Source organism: Cetorhinus maximus, chromosome 32 (genome assembly GCF_964194155.1).
Source record: "Cetorhinus maximus chromosome 32, sCetMax3.hap1.1, whole genome shotgun sequence".
In the NCBI taxonomy this organism is placed as follows: Eukaryota; Metazoa; Chordata; class Chondrichthyes; order Lamniformes; family Cetorhinidae; genus Cetorhinus; species Cetorhinus maximus.
This window is the reverse complement of record NC_135910.1, coordinates 5,665,305-5,684,661: the sequence shown is the minus strand read 5'-3', so window position 1 is coordinate 5,684,661 and position 19,357 is coordinate 5,665,305. Positions and strand designations below refer to the sequence as shown.

The 19,357-nt window shown below is 49.3% G+C and overlaps 1 protein-coding gene across 1 annotated transcript in view; it reads right to left on the bottom strand.

Annotated features, from left to right (window-relative positions):
• sptbn4b (spectrin, beta, non-erythrocytic 4b) overlaps positions 1–19,357 on the bottom strand; it is a 320,876-nt gene that overhangs the window by 278,531 nt on the left and 22,988 nt on the right. The window contains exon 7 of the mRNA XM_078533196.1: positions 17,650–17,762. Within this exon, the coding sequence (XP_078389322.1) occupies positions 17,650–17,762 (113 nt within the window). The remainder of the gene's footprint in view (positions 1–17,649; positions 17,763–19,357) is intronic.

The window sequence follows — 19,357 nt, the reverse complement described above, 5'->3', positions numbered from 1 at the left end:
GAGAGAGGGCAGTGTGTAACTGAGAGAGGGCAGTGTGTAACAGAGAGAGGGCAGTGTGTAACTGAGAGAGGGCAGTGTGTAACTGAGAGAGGGCAGTGTGTAACTGAGAGAGGGCAGTGTGTAACTGAGAGAGGGCAGTGTGTAACAGAGAGAGGGCAGTGTGTAACTGAGAGAGGGCAGTGTGTGACAGAGAGATGGCAGTGTGTAACTGAAAGGGCAGAGTCTAACAGAGAGGGGCATTGTGTAACTGAGAGAGGGCAGTGTGTAACTGAGAGAGGGCAGTGTGTAACTGAGAGAGGGCAGTGAGTAACTGAGAGAGGGCAGTGTGTAACTGAGAGAGGGCAGTGTGTAACTGAGAGAGGGCAGTGTGTAACTGAGAGAGGGCAGTGAGTAACTGAGAGAAGGCAGTTTGTAACTGAGAGAGGGCAGTTTGTAACTGAGAGAGGGCAGTTTGTAACTGAGAGAGGGCAGTGTGTAACTGAGAGAGGGCAGTGTGTAACTGAGAGAGGGCAGTTTGTAACTGAGAGAGGGCAGTGTGTAACTGAGAGAGGGCAGTGTGTAACTGAGAGAGGGCAGTGAGTAACTGAGAGAAGGCAGTTTGTAACTGAGAGAGGGCAGTTTGTAACTGAGAGAGGGCAGTTTGTAACTGAGAGAGGGCAGTGTGTAACTGAGAGAGGGCAGTTTGTAACTGAGAGAGGGCAGTTTGTAACAGACAGAGGGCAGTGAGTAACTGAGAGAGGGCAGTGTGTAACTGAGAGAGGGCAGTGTGTAACTGAGAGAGGGCAGTGTGTAACTGAGAGAGGGCAGTGAGTAACTGAGAGAGGGCAGTGTGTAACTGAGAGAGGGCAGTTTGTAACTGAGAGAGGGCAGTGTGTAACAGACAGAGGGCAGTGAGTAACTGAGAGAGGGCAGTGTGTAACTGAGAGAGGGCAGTGTGTAACTGAGAGAGGGCAGTGAGTAACTGAGAGAGGGCAGTGAGTAACTGAGAGAGAGCAGTGTGTAACTGAGAGAGGGCAGTGAGTAACTGGGAGAGGGCAGTGTGTAACTGAGAGAGGACAGTGTGTAACTGAGAGAGGGCAGTGAGTAACTGAGAGAGGGCAGTGAGTAACTGAGAGAGGGCAGTGTGTAACAAAGAGAGTAGTGTGTAACTGAGAGAGGGTAGTTTGTAACTGAGAGAGGGCAGTTTGTAACTGAGAGAGGGCAGTGTGTAACTGAGAGGGTGCAGTGTGTAACAAAGAGGGCAGTGTGTAACTGAGAGAGGGTAGTTTGTAACTGAGAGAGGATAGTTTGTAACTGAGAGAGGACAGATTGTAACTGAGAAAGGGCAGTGAGTAACTGAGAGAGGGCAGTGAGTAACTGAGAGGGGGCAGTGTGTAACAGAGAGAGGGCAGTGTGTAACTGAGAGAGGGCAGTGTGTAACTGAAAGGGCAGAGTCTAACAGAGAGGGGCATTGTGTAACAGAGAGAGTACAGTGTGTAACTGAGAAAGGGCAGTGTGTAACAGGGAGAGGGCAGTGTGTAACAGAGAGAGCAGTGTATAACAAACAGAGGGCAGTGTGTAACAGAGGGAGGGCAGTATGTACCAGAGAGAGGGCAGTGTGTAACAGAGAGAGCAGTGTGTAACAGACAGAGGGTAGTGTGAAACTGAGAGAGGGCAGTGAGTAACTGAGAGAGGGCAGTGGATAACTGAGAGGGGGCAGTGTGTAACTGAGAGAGGGCAGTTTGTAACTGAGAGAGGGCAGTGAGTAACTGAGAGAGGGCAGTTTGTAACTGAGAGAGGGCAGTGTGTAACTGAGAGAGGGCAGTTTGAAACTGAGAGAGGGCAGTGTATAACAAACAGAGGGCAGTCTGTAACTGAGAGAGGGCAGTGGGTAACTGAGAGAGGGCAGTTTGTAACTGAGAGAGGGCAGTCTGTAATTGAGAGAGGGTAGTGTGTAACAGAGAAGGCAGATTGTAACAGACAGAGGGCAGTTTGTAACAGAGAGAGGACAGTGTGTAACTGGGAGAGGGCAGTGTGTAACTGACAGAGAACAGTTTGTAACAGAGAGAGGACAGTGAGTAACTGAGAGAGGGCAGTGTGTAACTGAGAGAGGGCAGTGTGTAACAGAGAGAGGGCAGTGTGTAACTGAGAGAGGGCAGTGTGTAACTGAGAGAGGGCAGTGTGTAACTGAGAGAGGGCAGTGTGTAACAGAGAGAGGGCAGTGTGTAACTGAGAGAGGGCAGTGTGTGACAGAGAGATGGCAGTGTGTAACTGAAAGGGCAGAGTCTAACAGAGAGGGGCATTGTGTAACTGAGAGAGGGCAGTGTGTTACTGAGAGAGGGCAGTTTGTAACTGAGAGAGGGCAGTGTGTAACAAACAGAGGGCAGTCTGTAACTGAGAGAGGGCAGTGGGTAACTGAGAGAGGGCAGTTTGTAACTGAGAGAGGGCAGTGTGTAACTGAGAGAGGGCAGTGTGTAACTGAGAGAGGGCAGTGTGTAACAAACAGAGGGCAGTCTGTAATTGAGAGTGGGTAGTGTGTAACAGAGAAGGCAGATTGTAACAGACAGAGGGCAGTTTGTAACAGAGAGAGAACAGTGTGTAACTGGGAGAGGGCAGTGTGTAACTGACAGAGAACAGTTTGTAACAGAGAGAGGACAGTGAGTAACTGAGAGAGGGCAGTGTGTAACTGAGAGAGGGCAGTGTGTAACAGAGAGAGGGCAGTGTGTAACTGAGAGAGGGCAGTGTGTAACTGAGAGAGGGCAGTGTGTAACTGAGAGAGGGCAGTGTGTAACAGAGAGAGGGCAGTGTGTAACTGAGAGAGGGCAGTGTGTGACAGAGAGATGGCAGTGTGTAACTGAAAGGGCAGAGTCTAACAGAGAGGGGCATTGTGTAACTAAGAGAGGGCAGTGTGTAACAGACAGAGGGCAGTGTGTAACAGAGAGAGGACAGTGTATAACTGAGAGAGTACAGTGTGTAACTGAGAGAGGGCAGTGTGTAACAGGGAGAGGGCAGTGTGTAACAGAGAGAGCAGTGTATAACAAACAGAGGGCAGTGTGTAACAGAGGGAGGGCAGTATGTACCAGAGAGAGGGCAGTGTGTAACAGAGAGAGCAGTGTGTAACAAACAGAGGGCAGTGTGTAACTGAGAGAGGGCAGTGTGTGACTGAGAGAGGGCAGTGTGTAACTGAGAGAGGGCAGTTTCTATCTGAGAGAGGGCAGTGTGTAACAAACAGAGGGCAGTCTGTAACTGAGAGAGGGTAGTGTGTAACTGAGAGAGGGCAGTTTCTATCTGAGAGAGGGCAGTGTGTAACAAACAGAGGGCAGTCTGTAATTGAGAGAGGGTAGTGTGTAACAGAGAAGGCAGATTGTAACAGACAGAGGGCAGTTTGTAACAGAGAGAGGACAGTGTGTAACTGGGAGAGGGCAGTGTGTAACTGACAGAGGACAGTTTGTAACAGAGAGAGGACAGTGAGTAACTGAGAGAGGGCAGTATGTAACTGACAGAGGACAGTTTGTAACTGAGAGAGGGCAGTGTGTAACTGACAGAGGACAGTTTGTAACTGAGAGAGGGCAGTGTGTAACTAACAGAGGACAGTGTGTAACTGACAGAGGACAGTTTGTAACTGAGAGAGGGCAGTGTGTAACTGACAGAGGACAGTGTGTAACTGAGAGAGGGCAGTGTGTAACTGACAGAGGACAGTTTGTAACTGAGAGAGGGCAGTGTGTAACTGAGAGAGGGCAGTGTGTAACTGACAGAGGACAGTTTGTAACTGAAAGAGGGCAGCGGATAACTGAGAGAGGGCAGTGAGTAACTGAGAAAGGGCAGTGAGTAACTGAGAAAGGGCAGTTTGTATCTGAGAGAGGGCAGTGAGTAACTGAGAGAGGGAAGTGAGTAACTGAGAGCGGGCAGTGTGTAACAGAGAGGGTGCAGTGTGTAACAGAGAGGGCAGTGTGTAACAGACAGAGGACAGTGTGTAACTGAGAGAGAGCAGTGTGTAATGAGAGAGGACAGTTTGTAACTGAGAGAGAGCAGTGTGTAACAGAGAGAGGGCAGTGTGTAACAGAGAGAGGGCATTGTGTAACTGAGAGAGGACAGTGTGTAACAGACAGAGGGCAGTGTGTAACAGAGAGAGGGCAGTGTGTAACAGAGAGAAGGCATTGTGTAACAGAGAGAGGGCATTGTGTAACAGACAGAGGGCAGTGTGTAATTCAGAGAGGACAGTGTGTAACAGAGAGAGGGCAGTGTGTAACTGAGAGAGGACATTGTGTAACTGAGAGAGGACATTGTGTAACTGAGTGAGGACATTGTGTAACAGAGAGAGGACAGTGTGTAACTGAGAGAGGACATTGTGTAACAGAGAGACGGCAGTGTGTAACTGAGAGAGGACATTGTGTAACAGACAGAGGGCAGTGTGTAACGGAGAGAGGACAGTGTGTAACTGAGAGAGGACATTGTGTAACTGAGAGAGGACATTGTGTAACTGAGAGAGGACAGTAAGTAACAGAGAGAGGACAGCGTGTAACCGAGAGAGGACATTGTGTAACAGAGAGACAGCAGTGTGTAACAGAGAGAGTGCAGTGTGTAACAGACAGAGGGCAGTGAGTAACTGAGAGAGGGCAGTATGTAACTGACAGAGGACAGTTTGTAACTGAGAGAGGGCAGTGTGTAACTGACAGAGGACAGTTTGTAACTGAGAGAGGGCAGTGTGTAACTAACAGAGGACAGTGTGTAACTGACAGAGGACAGTTTGTAACTGAGAGAGGGCAGTGTGTAACTGACAGAGGACAGTGTGTAACTGAGAGAGGGCAGTGTGTAACAAACAGAGGGCAGTCTGTAATTGAGAGAGGGTAGTGTGTAACAGAGAAGGCAGATTGTAACAGACAGAGGGCAGTTTGTAACAGAGAGAGGACAGTGTGTAACTGGGAGAGGGCAGTGTGTAACTGACAGAGGACAGTTTGTAACAGAGAGAGGACAGTGAGTAACTGAGAGAGGGCAGTGTGTAACTGAGAGAGGGCAGTGTGTAACAGAGAGAGGGCAGTGTGTAACTGAGAGAGGGCAGTGTGTAACTGAGAGAGGGCAATGTGTAACTGAGAGAAGGCAGTGTGTAACAGAGAGAGGGCAGTGTGTAACTGAGAGAGGGCAGTGTGTGACAGAGAGATGGCAGTGTGTAACTGAAAGGGCAGAGTCTAACAGAGAGAGTACAGTGTGTAACTGAGAGAGGGCAGTGTGTAACAGGGAGAGGGCAGTGTGTAACAGAGAGAGCAGTGTATAACAAACAGAGGACATTGTGTAACAGAGAGACGGCAGTGTGTAACTGAGGACATTGTGTAACAGACAGAGGGCAGTGTGTAACGGAGAGAGGACAGTGTGTAACTGAGAGAGGACAGCGTGTAACCGAGAGAGGACATTGTGTAACAGAGAGACAGCAGTGTGTAACAGAGAGAGGGCAGTGTGTAACAGAGAGAGGGCAGTGAGTAACTGAGAGAGGACAGTGTGTTACAGAGAGAGGACAGTGTGTAACAGAGAGAGGACATTGTGTAACTGAGAGGGGCATTGTGTGACTGAGAGAGGGCAGTGGGTAACTCAGAGTGGGCAGTGTGTAACTGAGAGAGGGCAGTGAGTAACTGAGAGAGGGCAGTGTGTTACTGAGAGAGGGCAGTGTGTAACTGAGAGAGGGCAGTGTGTAACTGAGAGAGGGCAGTGTGTAACTGAGAGAGGGCAGTGAGTAACTGAGAGAGGGCAGTGTGTAACTGAGAGAGGGCAGTGTGTAACTGAGAGAGGGCAGTGTGTATCTGAGAGAGGGCAGTGTGTAACTGAGAGAGGGCAGTGTGTAACTGAGAGAGGGCAGTGTGTAACTGAGAGAGGGCAGTGTGTAACTGAGAGAGGGCAGTGTGTAACTGAGAGAGGGCAGTGTGTAACTGAGAGAGGGCAGTGTGTAACTGAGAGAGGGCAGTGTGTAACTGAGAGAGGGCAGTGTGTATCTGAGAGAGGGCAGTGTGTAACTGAGAGAGGGCAGTGTGTACCTGAGAGAGGGCAGTAAGTAACTGAGAGAGGGCAGTGAGTAACTGAGAGAGGGCAGTTTGTTACTGAGAGAGGGCAGTGAGAAACTGAGATAGGGCAGTTTGTAACTGAGAGAGGGCAGTGTGTAACTGAGAGAGGGCAGTGTGTAACTGAGAGAGGGCAGTGAGTAACTGAGAGAGGGCAGTGTGTAACTGAGAGAGGGCAGTTTGTAACTGAGAGAGGGCAGTAACTGAGAGAGGGCAGTGAGTAACTGAGAGAGGGCAGTGAGTAACTGAGAGAGGGCAGTGAGTAACTGAGAGAGGGCAGTGTGTAACTGAGAGAGGGCAGTGAGTAACTGAGAGAGGGCAGTGAGTAACTGAGAGAGGGCAGTGAGTAACTGAGAGAGGGCAGTGAGTAACTGAGAGAGGGCAGTGTGTAACTGAGAGAGGGCAGTGTGTAACTGAGAGAGGGCAGTGAGTAACTGAGAGAGGGCAGTTTGTAACTGAGAGAGGGCAGTTTGTAACTGAGAGAGGGCAGTGAGCAACTGAGAGAGGGCAGTGAGTAACTGAGAGAGGGCAGTGAGTAACTGAGAGAGGGCAGTGAGTAACTGAGAGAGGACAGTGTGTAACTGAGAGAGGACAGTGAGTAACTGAGAGAGGGCAGTGTGTAACTGAGAGAGGGCAGTTTGTAACTGAGAGAGGGCAGTTTGTAACTGAGAGAGGGCAGTGTGTAACTGAGAGAGGGCAGTGAGTAACTGAGAGAGGGCAGTTTGTAACTGAGAGAGGGCAGTTTGTAACTGAGAGAGGGCAGTAACTGAGAGAGGGCAGTGAGTAACTGAGAGAGGGCAGTGAGTAACTGAGAGAGGGCAGTTTGTAACTGAGAGAGGGCAGTTTGTAACTGAGAGAGGGCAGTAACTGAGAGAGGGCAGTGAGTAACTGAGAGAGGGCAGTGTGTAACTGAGAGAGGGCAGTGTGTAACTGAGAGAGGGCAGTGAGTAATTGAGAGAGGGCAGTGAGTAACTGAGAGAGGGCAGTGAGTAACTGAGAGAGGACAGTGAGTAACTGAGAGAGGGCAGTGAGTAACTGAGAGAGGGCAGTGTGTAACTGAGAGAGGGCAGTGTGTAACTGAGAGAGGGCAGTGAGTAACTGAGAGAGGACAGTGAGTAACTGAGAGAGGGCAGTGTGTAACAAACAGAGGGCAGTCTGTAACTGAGAGAGGGCAGTGAGTAACTGAGAGAGGACAGTGAGTAACTGAGAGAGGGCAGTGTGTAACAAACAGAGGGCAGTCTGTAACTGAGAGAGGGCAGTGAGTAACTGAGAGAGGGCAGTGAGTAACTGAGAGAGGGCAGTGTGTAACTGAGAGAGGGCAGTGAGTAACTGAGAGAGGGCAGTGAGTAACTGAGAGAGGGCAGTGAGTAACTGAGAGAGGGCAGTGAGTAACTGAGAGAGGGCAGTGTGTAACTGAGAGAGGGCAGTGAGTAACTGAGAGAGGGCAGTGAGTAACTGAGAGAGGGCAGTGTGTAACTGAGAGAGGGCAGTGAGTAACTGAGAGAGGGCAGTGAGTAACTGAGAGAGGGCAGTGAGTAACTGAGAGAGGGCAGTGAGTAACTGAGAGAGGGCAGTGAGTAACTGAGAGAGGGCAGTGAGTAACTGAGAGAGGGCAGTTTGTAACTGAGAGAGGGCAGTGAGTAACTGAGAGAGGGCAGTGTGTAACTGAGAGAGGGCAGTGTGTAACTGAGAGAGGGCAGTGTGTAACTGAGAGAGGGCAGTGTGTAACAGAGAGAGGGCAGTGTGTGACAGAGAGATGGCAGTGTGTAACTGAAAGGGCAGAGTCTAACAGAGAGGGGCATTGTGTAACTGAGAGAGGGCAGTGTGTAACAGACAGAGGACAGTGTGTAACAGAGAGAGGACAGTGTGTAACTGAGAGAGTACAGTGTGTAACTGAGAGAGGGCAGTGTGTAACAGGGAGAGGGCAGTGTGTAACAGAGAGAGCAGTGTATAACAAACAGAGGGCAGTGTGTAACAGAGGGAGGGCAGTATGTACCAGAGAGAGGGCAGTGTGTAACAGAGAGAGCAGTGTGTAACAAACAGAGGGTAGTGTGAAACTGAGAGAGGGCAGTGAGTAACTGAGAGAGGGCAGTGGATAACTGAGAGGGGGCAGTGTGTAACTGAGAGAGGGCAGTGAGTAACTGAGAGAGGGCAGTTTGTAACTGAGAGAGGGCAGTGTGTAACTGAGAGAGGGCAGTTTGTAACTGAGAGAGAGCAGTGTGTAACAAACAGAGGGCAGTCTGTAACTGAGAGAGGGTAGTGTGTAACTGAGAGAGGGCAGTTTCTATCTGAGAGAGGGCAGTGTGTAACAAACAGAGGGCAGTCTGTAATTGAGAGAGGGTAGTGTGTAACAGAGAAGGCAGATTGTAACAGACAGAGGGCAGTTTGTAACAGAGAGAGGACAGTGTGTAACTGGGAGAGGGCAGTGTGTAACTGACAGAGGACAGTTTGTAACAGAGAGAGGACAGTGAGTAACTGAGAGAGGGCAGTATGTAACTGACAGAGGACAGTTTGTAACTGAGAGAGGGCAGTGTGTAACTGACAGAGGACAGTTTGTAACTGAGAGAGGGCAGTGTGTAACTAGCAGAGGACAGTGTGTAACTGACAGAGGACAGTTTGTAACTGAGAGAGGGCAGTGTGTAACTGACAGAGGACAGTGTGTAACTGAGAGAGGGCAGTGTGTAACTGACAGAGGACAGTTTGTAACTGAGAGAGGGCAGTGTGTAACTGAGAGAGGGCAGTGTGTAACTGACAGAGGACAGTTTGTAACTGAAAGAGGGCAGCGGATAACTGAGAGAGGGCAGTGAGTAACTGAGAAAGGGCAGTGAGTAACTGAGAAAGGGCAGTTTGTATCTGAGAGAGGGCAGTGAGTAACTGAGAGAGGGAAGTGAGTAACTGAGAGCGGGCAGTGTGTAACAGAGAGGGTGCAGTGTGTAACAGAGAGGGCAGTGTGTAACAGACAGAGGACAGTGTGTAACTGAGAGAGAGCAGTGTGTAATGAGAGAGGACAGTTTGTAACTGAGAGAGAGCAGTGTGTAACAGAGAGAGGGCAGTGTGTAACAGAGAGAGGGCATTGTGTAACTGAGAGAGGACAGTGTGTAACAGACAGAGGGCAGTGTGTAACAGAGAGTGGGCAGTGTGTAACAGAGAGAAGGCATTGTGTAACAGAGAGAGGGCATTGTGTAACAGACAGAGGGCAGTGTGTAATTCAGAGAGGACAGTGTGTAACAGAGAGAGGGCAGTGTGTAACTGAGAGAGGACATTGTGTAACTGAGAGAGGACATTGTGTAACTGAGTGAGGACATTGTGTAACAGAGAGAGGACAGTGTGTAACTGAGAGAGGACATTGTGTAACAGACAGAGGGCAGTGTGTAACGGAGAGAGGACAGTGTGTAACTGAGAGAGGACATTGTGTAACTGAGAGAGGACATTGTGTAACTGAGAGAGGACAGTAAGTAACAGAGAGAGGACAGCGTGTAACCGAGAGAGGACATTGTGTAACAGAGAGACAGCAGTGTGTAACAGAGAGAGTGCAGTGTGTAACAGACAGAGGGCAGTGAGTAACTGAGAGAGGGCAGTATGTAACTGACAGAGGACAGTTTGTAACTGAGAGAGGGCAGTGTGTAACTGACAGAGGACAGTTTGTAACTGAGAGAGGGCAGTGTGTAACTAACAGAGGACAGTGTGTAACTGACAGAGGACAGTTTGTAACTGAGAGAGGGCAGTGTGTAACTGACAGAGGACAGTGTGTAACTGAGAGAGGGCAGTGTGTAACAAACAGAGGGCAGTCTGTAATTGAGAGAGGGTAGTGTGTAACAGAGAAGGCAGATTGTAACAGACAGAGGGCAGTTTGTAACTGAGAGAAGGCAGTGTGTAACAGAGAGAGGGCAGTGTGTAACTGAGAGAGGGCAGTGTGTGACAGAGAGATGGCAGTGTGTAACTGAAAGGGCAGAGTCTAACAGAGAGAGTACAGTGTGTAACTGAGAGAGGGCAGTGTGTAACTGAGAGAGGGCAGTGTGTAACAGAGAGAGGGCAGTGTGTAACTGAGAGAGGGCAGTGTGTAACTGAGAGAGGGCAGTGTGTAACTGAGAGAGGGCAGTGTGTAACTGAGAGAAGGCAGTGAGTAACTGAAAGGGCAGAGTCTAACAGAGAGAGTACAGTGTGTAACTGAGAGAGGGCAGTGTGTAACAGGGAGAGGGCAGTGTGTAACAGAGAGAGCAGTGTATAACAAACAGAGGACATTGTGTAACAGAGAGACGGCAGTGTGTAACTGAGGACATTGTGTAACAGACAGAGGGCAGTGTGTAACGGAGAGAGGACAGTGTGTAACTGAGAGAGGACATTGTGTAACTGAGAGAGGACATTGTGTAACTGAGAGAGGACAGTGAGTAACAGAGAGAGGACAGCGTGTAACCGAGAGAGGACATTGTGTAACAGAGAGACAGCAGTGTGTAACAGAGAGAGGGCAGTGTGTAACAGACAGAGGGCAGTGAGTAACTGAGAGAGGACAGTGTGTGACAGAGAGAGGACAGTGTGTAACAGAGAGAGGACATTGTGTGACTGAGAGAGGGCAGTGGGTAACTCAGAGTGGGCAGTGTGTAACTGAGAGAGGGCAGTGAGTAACTGAGAGAGGGCAGTGTGTTACTGAGAGAGGGCAGTGTGTAACAGAGAGAGGGCAGTGTGTAACTGAGAGAGGGCAGTGTGTAACTGAGAGAGGGCAGTGAGTAACTGAGAGAGGGCAGTGTGTAACTGAGAGAAGGCAGTGTGTAACAGAGAGAGGGCAGTGTGTAACTGAGAGAGGGCAGTGTGTGACAGAGAGATGGCAGTGTGTAACTGAGAGAGGGCAGTGTGTAACTGAGAGAGGGCAGTGAGTAACTGAGAGAGGGCAGTGTGTAACTGAGAGAAGGCAGTGTGTAACAGAGAGAGGGCAGTGTGTAACTGAGAGAGGGCAGTGTGTGACAGAGAGATGGCAGTGTGTAACTGAAAGGGCAGAGTCTAACAGAGAGAGTACAGTGTGTAACTGAGAGAGGGCAGTGTGTAACAGACAGAGGGCAGTGTGTAACGGAGAGAGGGCAGTGTGTAACTGAGAGAGGACATTGTGTAACTGAGAGAGGACAGTGAGTAACAGAGAGAGGACAGCGTGTAACCGAGAGAGGACATTGTGTAACAGAGAGACAGCAGTGTGTAACAGAGAGAGGGCAGTGTGTAACAGACAGAGGGCAGTGAGTAACTGAGAGAGGACAGTGTGTTACAGAGAGAGGACAGTGTGTAACAGAGAGAGGACATTGTGTAACTGAGAGGGGCATTGTGTGACTGAGAGAGGGCAGTGTGTAACTGAGAGAGGGCAGTTTGTAACTGAGAGAGGGCAGTAACTGAGAGAGGGCAGTGAGTAACTGAGAGAGGGCAGTGAGTAACTGAGAGAGGGCAGTGAGTAACTGAGAGAGGGCAGTGTGTAACTGAGAGAGGGCAGTGTGTAACTGAGAGAGGGCAGTGAGCAACTGAGAGAGGGCAGTGAGTAACTGAGAGAGGGCAGTGAGTAACTGAGAGAGGGCAGTGAGTAACTGAGAGAGGGCAGTGTGTAACTGAGAGAGGGCAGTTTGTAACTGAGAGAGGGCAGTTTGTAACTGAGAGAGGGCAGTGTGTAACTGAGAGAGGGCAGTGAGTAACTGAGAGAGGGCAGTTTGTAACTGAGAGAGGGCAGTTTGTAACTGAGAGAGGGCAGTAACTGAGAGAGGGCAGTGAGTAACTGAGAGAGGGCAGTGAGTAACTGAGAGAGGGCAGTTTGTAACTGAGAGAGGGCAGTTTGTAACTGAGAGAGGGCAGTAACTGAGAGAGGGCAGTGAGTAACTGAGAGAGGGCAGTGAGTAACTGAGAGAGGGCAGTTTGTAACTGAGAGAGGGCAGTTTGTAACTGAGAGAGGGCAGTAACTGAGAGAGGGCAGTGAGTAACTGAGAGAGGGCAGTGAGTAACTGAGAGAGGGCAGTGTGTAACTGAGAGAGGACAGTGAGTAACTGAGAGAGGGCAGTGTGTAACTGAGAGAGGGCGGTGTGTAACTGAGAGAGGGCAGTGAGTAACTGAGAGAGGACAGTTTGTAACTGAAAGAGGGCAGTGAGTAACTGAGAGAGGGCAGTGAGTAACTGAGAGAGGGCAGTGAGTAACTGAGAGAGGACAGTTTGTAACTGAAAGAGGGCAGTGAGTAACTGAGAGAGGGCAGTGTGTAACTGAGAGAGGGCAGTGAGTAACTGAGAGAGGACAGTTTGTAACTGAAAGAGGGCAGTGAGTAACTGAGAGAGGGCAGTGAGTAACTGAGAGAGGGCAGTGAGTAACTGAGAGAGGACAGTTTGTAACTGAAAGAGGGCAGTGAGTAACTGAGAGAGGGCAGTGAGTAACTGAGAGAGGGCAGTGAGTAACTGAGAGAGGACAGTTTGTAACTGAAAGAGGGCAGTGAGTAACTGAGAGAGGGCAGTGAGTAACTGAGAGAGGGCAGTGAGTAACTGAGAGAGGGCAGTGTGTAACTGAGAGAGGGCAGTGTGTAACTGAGAGAGGGCAGTGAGTAACTGAGAGAGGGCAGTGAGTAACTGAGAGAGGGCAGTGAGTAACTGAGAGAGGACAGTGAGTAACTGAGAGAGGGCAGTGAGTAACTGAGAGAGGGCAGTGTGTAACTGAGAGAGGGCAGTGTGTAACTGAGAGAGGGCAGTGTGTAACTGAGAGAGGACAGTGTGTAACTGAGAGAGGGCAGTGAGTAACTGAGAGAGGGCAGTGAGTAACTGAGAGAGGGCAGTGAGTAACTGAGAGAGGGCAGTGAGTAACTGAGAGAGGACAGTGAGTAACTGAGAGAGGGCAGTGTGTAACTGAGAGAGGGCAGTGAGTAACTGAGAGAGGGCAGTGTGTAACTGAGAGAGGGCAGTGTGTAACTGAGAGAGGGCAGTGAGTAACTGAGAGAGGGCAGTGTGTAACAAACAGAGGGCAGTCTGTAACTGAGAGAGGGCAGTGAGTAACTGAGAGAGGGCAGTGAGTAACTGAGAGAGGGCAGTGTGTAACTGAGAGAGGGCAGTGAGTAACTGAGAGAGGGCAGTGAGTAACTGAGAGAGGGCAGTGAGTAACTGAGAGAGGGCAGTGAGTAACTGAGAGAGGGCAGTGTGTTACTCAGAGAGGGCAGTGTGTAACTGAGAGAGGACAGTGAGTAACTGAGAGAGGGCAGTGAGTAACTGAGAGAGGGCAGTGAGTAACTGAGAGAGGGCAGTGAGTAACTGAAAGAGGGCAGTGAGTAACTGAGAGAGGGCAGTGAGTAACTGAGAGAGGGCAGTGAGTAACTGAGAGAGGGCAGTGAGTAACTGAGAGAGGGCAGTGAGTAACTGAGAGAGGGCAGTGTGTTAATGAGAGAGGGCAGTGTGTAACTGAGAGAGGGCAGTGTGTAACTGAGAGAGGGCAGTGAGTAACTGAGAGAGGGCAGTGAGTAACTGAGAGAGGACAGTGAGTAACTGAGAGAGGGCAGTGAGTAACTGAGAGAGGGCAGTGTGTAACTGAGAGAGGGCAGTGAGTAACTGAGAGAGGGCAGTGTGTAACAAACAGAGGGCAGTCTGTAACTGAGAGAGGGCAGTGAGTAACTGAGGGAGGGCAGTGAGTAACTGAGAGACGGCAGTGTGGAACTGAGAGAGGGCAGTGAGTAACTGAGAGAGGGCAGTGTGTAACTGAGAGAGGGCAGTGTGTAACTGAGAGAGGGCAGTGAGTAACTGAGAGAGGGCAGTGAGTTACTGAGAGAGGGCAGTGAGTAACTGAGAGAGGGCAGTGAGTAACTGAGAGAGGGCAGTTTGTAGCTGAGAGAGGGCAGTAACTGAGAGAGGGCAGTGAGTAACTGAGAGAGGGCAGTGTGTAACTGAGAGAGGGCAGTGAGTAACTGAGAGAGGGCAGTTTGTAACTGAGAGAGGGCAGTGAGTAACTGAGAGAGGGCAGTTTGTAACTGAGAGAGGGCAGTGAGTAACTGAGAGAGGGCAGTTTGTAACTGAGAGAGGGCAGTGAGTAACTGAGAGAGGGCAGTTTGTAACTGAGAGAGGGCAGTTTGTAACTGAGAGAGGGCAGTGTGTAACTGAGAGAGGGCAGTGTGTAACTGAGAGAGGGCAGTGTGGAACTGAGAGAGGGCAGTGTGTAACTGAGAGAGAGCAGTGAGTAACTGAGAGAGGGCAGTGTGTAACTGAGAGAGGGCAGTGTGTAACTGAGAGAGGGCAGTGTGTAACTGAGAGAGGGCAGTAAGTAACTGAGAGAGGGCAGTGAGTAACTGAGAGAGGGCAGTTTGTAACTGAGAGAGGGCAGTGAGTAACTGAGAGAGGGCAGTTTGTAACTGAGAGAGGGCAGTGTGTAACAAACAGAGGGCAGTCTGTAACTGAGAGAGGGCAGTGTGTAACTGAGAGAGGGCAGTGAGTAACTGAGAGAGGGCAGTGAGTAACTGAGAGAGGGCAGTGTGTAACTGAGAGAGGGCAGTGTGTAACTGAGAGAGGGCAGTTTGTAACTGAGAGAGGGCAGTGAGTAACTGAGAGAGGGCAGTGAGTAACTGAGAGAGGGCAGTGAGTAACTGAGAGAGGGCAGTGAGTAACTGAGAGAGGGCAGTTTGTAACTGAGAGAGGGCAGTATGTAACTGAGAGAGGGCAGTAACTGAGAGAGGGCAGTGAGTAACTGAGATAGGGCAGTTTGTAACTGAGAGAGGGCAGTTTGTAACTGAGAGAGGGCAGTAACTGAGAGAGGGCAGTGAGTAACTGAGAGAGGGCAGTGAGTAACTGAGAGAGGGCAGTTTGTAACTGAGAGAGGGCCGTTTGTAACTGAGAGAGGGCAGTAACTGAGAGAGGGCAGTGAGTAACTGAGAGAGGGCAGTGAGTAACTGAGAGAGGGCAGTGAGTAACTGGGAGAGAGCAGTGAGTAACTGGGAGAGAGCAGTGAGTAACTGAGAGAGGGCAGTGAGTAACTGAGAGAGGGCAGTTTGTAACTGAGAGAGGGCAGTTTGTAACTGAGATAGGGCAGTAACTGAGAGAGGGCAGTTTGTAACTGAGAGAGGGCAGTGTGTAACTGAGAGAGGGCAGTGTGTAACTGAGAGAGGGCAGTGTGGAACTGAGAGAGGGCAGTGTGTAACTGAGAGAGGGCAGTGAGTAACTGAGAGAGGGCAGTGTGTAACTGAGAGAGGGCAGTGTGTAACTGAGAGAGGGCAGTGTGTAACTGAGAGAGGGCAGTAAGTAACTGAGAGAGGGCAGTGAGTAACTGAGAGAGGGCAGTTTGTAACTGAGAGAGGGCAGTGAGTAACTGAGAGAGGGCAGTTTGTAACTGAGAGAAGGCAGTGTGTAACAAACAGAGGGCAGTCTGTAACTGAGAGAGGGCAGTGTGTAACTGAGAGAGGGCAGTGAGTAACTGAGAGAGGGCAGTGAGTAACTGAGAGAGGGCAGTGTGTAACTGAGAGAGGGCAGTGTGTAACTGAGAGTGGGCAGTTTGTAACTGAGAGAGGGCAGTGAGTAACTGAGAGAGGGCAGTGAGTAACTGAGAGAGGGCAGTGAGTAACTGAGAGAGGGCAGTGAGTAACTGAGAGAGGGCAGTTTGTAACTGAGAGAGGGCAGTATGTAACTGAGAGAGGGCAGTAACTGAGAGAGGGCAGTGAGTAACTGAGATAGAGCAGTTTGTAACTGAGAGAGGGCAGTTTGTAACTGAGAGAGGGCAGTAACTGAGAGAGGGCAGTGAGTAACTGAGAGAGGGCAGTGAGTAACTGAGAGAGGGCAGTTTGTAACTGAGAGAGGGCAGTTTGTAACTGAGAGAGGGCAGTAACTGAGAGAGGGCAGTGAGTAACTGAGAGAGGGCAGTGAGTAACTGAGAGAGGGCAGTGAGTAACTGGGAGAGAGCAGTGAGTAACTGGGAGAGAGCAGTGAGTAACTGAGAGAGGGCAGTGAGTAACTGAGAGAGGGCAGTTTGTAACTGAGAGAGGGCAGTTTGTAACTGAGATAGGGCAGTAACTGAGAGAGGGCAGTGAGTAACTGAGAGAGGGCAGTTTGTAACTGAGAGAGGGCAGTTTGTAACTGAGAGAGGGCAGTAACTGAGAGAGGGCAGTGAGTAACTGAGAGAGGGCAGTGAGTAACTGAGAGAGGGCAGTTTGTAACTGAGAGAGGGCTGTTTGTAACTGAGAGAGGGCATTAACTGAGAGAGGGCAGTGAGTAACTGAGAGAGGGCAGTGAGTAACTGAGAGAGGGCAGTTTGTAACTGAGAGAGGGCAGTTTGTAAGTGAGAGAGGGCAGTAACTGAGAGAGGGCAGTGAGTAACTGAGAGAGGGCAGTGAGTAACTGAGAGAGGGCAGTGTGTAACTGAGAGAGGGCAGTGAGTAACTGAGAGAGGACAGTTTGTAACTGAAAGAGGGCAGTGAGTAACTGAGAGAGGGCAGTGAGTAACTGAGAGAGGGCAGTGAGTAACTGAGAGAGGGCAGTGAGTAACTGAGAGAGGGCAGTGTGTAACTGAGAGAGGGCAGTGAGTAACTGAGAGAGGGCAGTGAGTAACTGAGAGAGGGCAGTGAGTAACTGAGAGAGGGCAGTGAGTAACTGAGAGAGGGCAGTGAGTAACTGAGAGAGGGCAGTGTGAAACTGAGAGAGGGCAGTGAGTACCTGAGAGAGGGCAGTGTTTAACTGAGAGAGGGCAGTGTGTAACTGAGAGAGGGCAGTTTGTAACTGAGAGAGGGCAGTGTGTAACTGAGAGAGGGCAGTGTGTAACTGAGAGAGGACAGTTTGTAACTGCGAGTGGACAGTTTGTAACTGAGAGAGAGCAGTTTGTAACTGAAAGAGGGCAGTTTGTAACTGAGAGAGGACAGTTTGTAACTGAGAGAGGACAGTTTGTACCTGAGAGAGGACAGTTTGTAACTGAGAGAGAGCAGTTTGTAACTGAGAGAGGGCAGTGTGTAACTGAGAGAGGGCAGTGTGTAACTGAGTGAGGGCTGTGTGTAACTGAGGGAAGGCAGTGTGTAACAGAGAGAGGGCAGTGTGTAACTGAAAGAGGGCAGTGGGTAACTGAGAGAGGACAGTTTTTAACTGGGAGAGGACACTTTGTAACTGAGAGAGGGGAGTGAGTAATAGACAGAGGGCAGTGAGTAACTGATTTTGACATCTTTGTGTAACTAAGAAGACCTCAGTCTATAACTGTGACAATGCTGTAACTGAGTGTCAGGTCAGTGTGTAACCATGCTTAACCCTTGGCATTTTACACATATTAGTATGTAACAGCACTAACACTGGGCTGGTGAAATATGTCTGGGATAGTAAATTGTGACGGCCTGAAACATGGAAGCAGGAACGGGAGGTGGAAAATAGATGGGGACTGGGTGGAGCAGGCAGAAATATCCTGGTGGGTAGTATAATGGGGGTAAATATTATGGTCAGAACACACTGGGAATGGATGGGATTGGATGGAGTGAGCAGGCTAACTCTTGGAATGAATAATGTAATGGAGGCTGCTCATATTGTCCAGCCAAATGGTTCCTGATGACAGAAATGCCCTGAACCGGTTCCCAGACCACCACTGACAGACTCGCTGACCCAGTCTCCACAACAGCGATGGAGAAAACCTTCAGCCTCCCTGGTAGACATTCCATCCTGAGATAGTATCTCACCTTTCCAATCCTCTTCCCCTCCACAGCGAGTGCCTTCATCTTTGAGAAGTAATGATAATAGGACACCACGTAGGTGATGATGGACTTTTCATCTGGATTCTCCGTGTTGACATCTACAAGAACAGTTCAAGATGTAAACCATCAGAAATGCAGAGAAGGGGCCGGTCTGCAGTCACCATTGACTGTCTTACGCAGTCGTACGCAACGGACAAAATGACAACAAGTTTGTTTAGAATCATAGAAACTCACAGCACAGGAGACCATTCAGCCCATCAAGCCTGTGCTGGCTCTTGGAAAGGGTAGTCGGTTTCATCCCAAATCCCCAGTTTTTGTCGGTAACCCTGGAAGTTCCTTCTCCTCAAGTTCCTGTCCAACTCCCTTTTAATTTTATTTATAGAATCACCACCTTTTCAGCTGAGTGTTCCAGATCTCGAAAACTGAGTGAAAAATAATGTTTCTTTGTCTCTCTCTCTAAATCTTCCTTCAATGGTGTTAAATCGATGATGTGTCGTTATCGGCTCACTCACTGGAAAGAATAATCTTTCTCTATCTACATTATCAAAACACTGTCCTCATCAAACACTCCCAGGGCAGGTACATCACGGGTTAGACCACAGGGGAGGTGGTATTGCCACTGGTAATTGTCACTGGACTGGTAATCCAGAGACCCAGGGTAATGCTCTGGGGACCCAGGTTTGAACCCCACCATGGCAAATGGTGGAATTTGAACTCAATTTAAAAGTCTAATGATGACCAGGAAACTGGTGCCAATTGTCATAAAAGCCCACCTGATTCACTGATGTCCTTTAGGGAAGGAAATCTGCCATCCTTACCTGGTCTGGCCTACATGTGACTCCAGGCCCACAATAATGTGGCTGAAAATAAGAAATAGGAACAGGAGTAGACCATTCGGCCCCTCGAGCCTGCTCCGCCATTCAATAAGATCATGGCTGATCAGCTTCTGTTTTGAATTCCAAATGCCATCTAACCCCGATAACCTTTGATTCCCTTTGCCTAACAAGAATCTATTTACTTCTGCCTTAACAATATTCAATGACCCCACCTCCACCACCTTCTGAGACAGAGTGTTCCAAAGTCTCACAACCCTCTGAGAGAAAAAAATTCTCCTAATCTCTGTCCTAAAAAGGCAACCCCTAATTTTAAAACAGAGTCCCCAGTTCTGGATTCACCCACAAGAGGAAACATCCTTTCCATGTCCACCATGTCAAGACCGTTCAGGATCTTATAAACTTCAATCAAATCACCCCTCACTCTTCTAAACTCCAGTGGAAACAAGCCCAGTCTGTCCAACCTTTCCTCATAAGACAACCCACTCATTCCAGGTAGCAATGTAGTGAACCTCCTCTGAACCACATTTACATCCTTCCTTAAATAAGGAGACCCAAACTGCACACAGTATCCAAGACAAAAACAAAAATACCTGGAAAAACTCAGCAGGTCTGGCAGCATCTGCGGAGAGGAACACAGTTAACGTTTCGAGTCCAAATGACCCTTCAACAGAACTAAGTAAAAATAGAAGAGAGGTGAAATATAAGCTGGTTTAAGGGGGGTGGATGGGACAAGTAGAGCTGGATAGAGGGCCAGTGATAGGTGGAGATAACCTCCTTTTTGTTTCTTCCAATAATTTATATAGATTTTTCTTTTCCTACCTACTTCCATTATTTTTAAGTGTATTTCCATCCATTGT